Source organism: Sprattus sprattus, assembly GCF_963457725.1.
Source record: "Sprattus sprattus genome assembly, chromosome: 5".
In the NCBI taxonomy this organism is placed as follows: Eukaryota; Metazoa; Chordata; class Actinopteri; order Clupeiformes; family Clupeidae; genus Sprattus; species Sprattus sprattus.
The window spans coordinates 45,962,151-45,965,567 of record NC_137924.1 but is presented as its reverse complement, the minus strand read 5'-3'; the positions used below and the strand labels follow the sequence as shown (position 1 = coordinate 45,965,567).

General features: G+C 45.3%; 1 protein-coding gene across 1 annotated transcript in view; it reads right to left on the bottom strand.

The window, feature by feature from the left end:
• Window positions 1-1,708: 1,708 nt before the first annotated feature.
• LOC308366245 (RELT-like protein 1) overlaps window positions 1,709-3,417 on the bottom strand; it is a gene marked incomplete at its 5' end in the record, with an annotated part of 24,301 nt that continues 22,592 nt past the window's right edge. Inside the window, 2 exon segments of the mRNA XM_080839880.1 lie at window positions 1,709-1,742; window positions 2,240-2,378. Of these exon segments, the coding sequence (XP_080696006.1) occupies window positions 1,722-1,742; window positions 2,240-2,378 (160 nt within the window). The 3' untranslated portion in view covers window positions 1,709-1,721.

Here is a 3,417-nt window from a genome sequence, read left to right as displayed (position 1 = left end):
GGGTAGGTTGTCCCATCATTGAGGAAGTGATGTGTCTGCAGCGTGGTAGCCTAACCTTGTCAGATGGCAAAATCATTTTAAAAAGACGCGTTCTCTTGTTTCATGAAAGCCATGCCAAAACCAGGTCAACAGCAACAGGTCTGTCTACCCCTATGAAAATATATTCAACAACCAAACAGAACAGAGGACAAAAACAAACAAAACCCTGTTAAAATATCTGACCTTTGCATCTATTCTTTTCATACACAAACAGACACACACTCTCTCTCTTATACACATACACACACATGCAAGCACACACATCTACCTATTGACTTTTACAGCACATGGTCCGATCCAACCCCTCCCTGGTATGGTAGTTGAGTGAGGGTCATGGGGGACTCACTCAGCTTAGTGAAATGCCAAACCAAACCAACACACAAGGGTGTGCGAGAGAAGAGACACATTCACCACCTCATCCATTTGAACGGATAAACAAACATGACAGGAATAAGGAGTGAGGGCAGAGGAGAGGGTGGAAGTGTGTTATTTGTTCCTGAAAGCAAAAGAAATGAAAACGAGTGACGTTTTATAGCTCAGCAAAGCCTTACCACCAAGTCCTTGAAGTAGCCCTTTCAAGAGCATCTCACATGAACATTAGCATTAGCAAATAACAAATATTCACAGAGAGGAGATGTCTGTCAAATGGCTACTTCAATCGACTCCCAGTACAAGCAGGACTTACATTTATCTTAATGAAACAGGACAAAGACATTCTTTAACAAGATAAACAGTTAGATAGCATTGTGTAGCATTTGAATTAAGACATTATATTACTCTGTTACATTTATTTTAGGCAGTTAAGCGTTCTGGACTTCGCACAGCAGATCCGTCTTGTACAGGTACTTGGTTTCTAGAACGTTTAGTGTCAGGGCTCTAGAATCCCCCACTGGAGACTCTGACGTGTTGCTAAGAGATTGTACCCTGTAAGAGTATGATGGTTCCAGGACTTTTTTCTTGTCACAGTGAAATAACAAAAATGGCTCGAGGGGTTAAACCCCGTTGCAGCTGCCTCGTCCACCGCCACTGTGACGTGACTCGGTGTGGATTAGGATCCCGTGAGCTACTGGAGAGGCTTTAGGCCACCTCCCCTTTCACTCCCCTCCCGCCTTGTCTGACAGTGGAACCAGGATGGTTTAACCATTAACAAAATGCGGCCATTTGCTTGACGACCGGATACTTTTCTTCTTAAAGAGTGGATCACGGCTGACTGTGACACCATTTTCTGTTTGCGAAAGGGAGGGTTGTCACGGCGATGGAATGAGTGGGGTCGAAAGGTCATCCCAGCCTTGTGCTTTGGTCCGCGACCCACTCTGCTAATTGACCTTGGATGATTTAGGGCCTTGGTCATGATCGATCGCAACAAGAAAAGGTTTCTCTTTTCTCCGTCTCTTATCACTACCTCCACCACTGTCAGCTTCATCTCTATTGGCCAGCTGCTGATTAGCTGGAATATGGTTGAGGAAGATGGACAAACTCCCCTACTGACACAGCTGTCCACCAATGGGGGCCTTTCCGTCCGCTGATGGGTCTGCCTCATTGGCTGGTCATAGCTTGGATTTATTTTAGGATAAAAATGCGTTATAAAAGTTCACTCTGTCTCTCTGTCTCTCTCTGTCTGTCTGTCTGTCTGTCTGTGCGCTGTGCCTCTGCTCAGTCCTGTCTGTGTTGGTTCACTCCACTCATACCGCATCTGTCTCCACCTGGGAAAGAAAAAAACAGGCATTTTCACTTGAAAGACCTTTCACTCAACATTGCAAACTGGAATGCTGAATGCTTTGCCGATATAAATGAACAAATTGCCATGAATGTAAAACTTTTGAATACTGAAACTGACCAAAAAGATCAGTTAACAATTCAGAATAACTACACTATAATCTTGAAAATCTCTGTTCTTGTGCAGTCCAATCCATACTTCTTAAATACAGCCAGTACCTTGAATCAAAGGCTTATGTTACTATTGGACTCACTGACCCAAAAACACAGTTTGACACACCTCTAATTCTTATCCACTTTAAAGGGGCACCCATTGAATGTGGGGCATTAGCTGTACTCGCGCCCTGTTTTGCAGGAGCCACTGAAAAACATTTAGGGCCAAAATGACAGGATTGACCCCAATTTACACCAATCTCTTCCCTCGCTCCCCTGGCAACTGGTTGGGGAGATGAAGAGGTTGGGGGTGGGGTGGTTGGCTTCTCACCTTCGCCTGAGAGGAGGGGCGACGCTCTTCAGGGGCGGTCTCTGCAGCTGGAGTGGCAGACACGGTTCCGTTGGGCTCCGTGACCAGGAGGGTGCGACGCTCCTTGCCCGATTTGGGGTCACACTTAGTCACTCGGAACCTGAGAGAGGGAGAGGGAGAGAGAGAGAGAGAGAGAGAGAGAGAGAGCGAGAGAGAGAGAGAGAGAGAGAGAGAGAGAGAGAGAGAGGAAAACATAGGGAGAGAGAGAGAGAGAGAGAGAGAGAGAGAGAGAGAGAGAGAGAGAGAGAGGAAAACATAGGGAGAGAGAGAGAGAGAGAGAGAGAGAGAGAGAGAGAGAGAGAGAGAGAGAGAGAGAGAGAGAGAGCGAGAGAGAGAGAGAGAGAGAGAGAGAGCGAGAGAGAGAGAGCGAGAGAGAGATAGGGGAGTGAGAAAGACTGGAAATCAATTGTAGTGCTACTTCATTGGTGTGTGACTAACTCCTCTGACACATTCCTTAAGAAAAGAAATCTCCTCTGATTGCCTGTAATGAGCGACATGTTTGAGGCAATATTTGGTTTGAGTAATCAGCTCTCTGGTAAATGGCCCTTGGTACACGTCTCACTAATAACCTTACGATGGCTGCACTTAAATAATACACTGATAGCAAACTCATAACCATTACAATCACAGCAATAGTGGGAAAAAACACTCTTTAATGGCTGATCTAATTGGGTGCAGTCATAAGATAGCCGACGGCTATTCATCTCATTCTTCATGAAAGCATGTGGAATGAACAAAGCCAAGCGATTGTTAAGCTGCATGGTTCTTCGAAGCTGAAAGAGACTTCAGAAAAAGACAAGATGCTCAGAAAAAGCGCTGCTGAAATGTGCAAAGCTAGCCGTGAAACATCCATAATAAAGACACGCCATAAAGATGTTTAGAGACGCATACAGAACCATACATTCGGCAGATATATGCAGGAAAAAAAAACAACCAGACTCACACATACAACCAGATTGATATCACACACACACACACACACACACACACACACACACACACACACACACAGGTACTCTCTCTCCTACAAACACCCTCCCATAGAAATACACACACACACACACACACACACACACACACACACACACACACACACCACGCTTTTTGAACACACACACACACACACACACACACACACA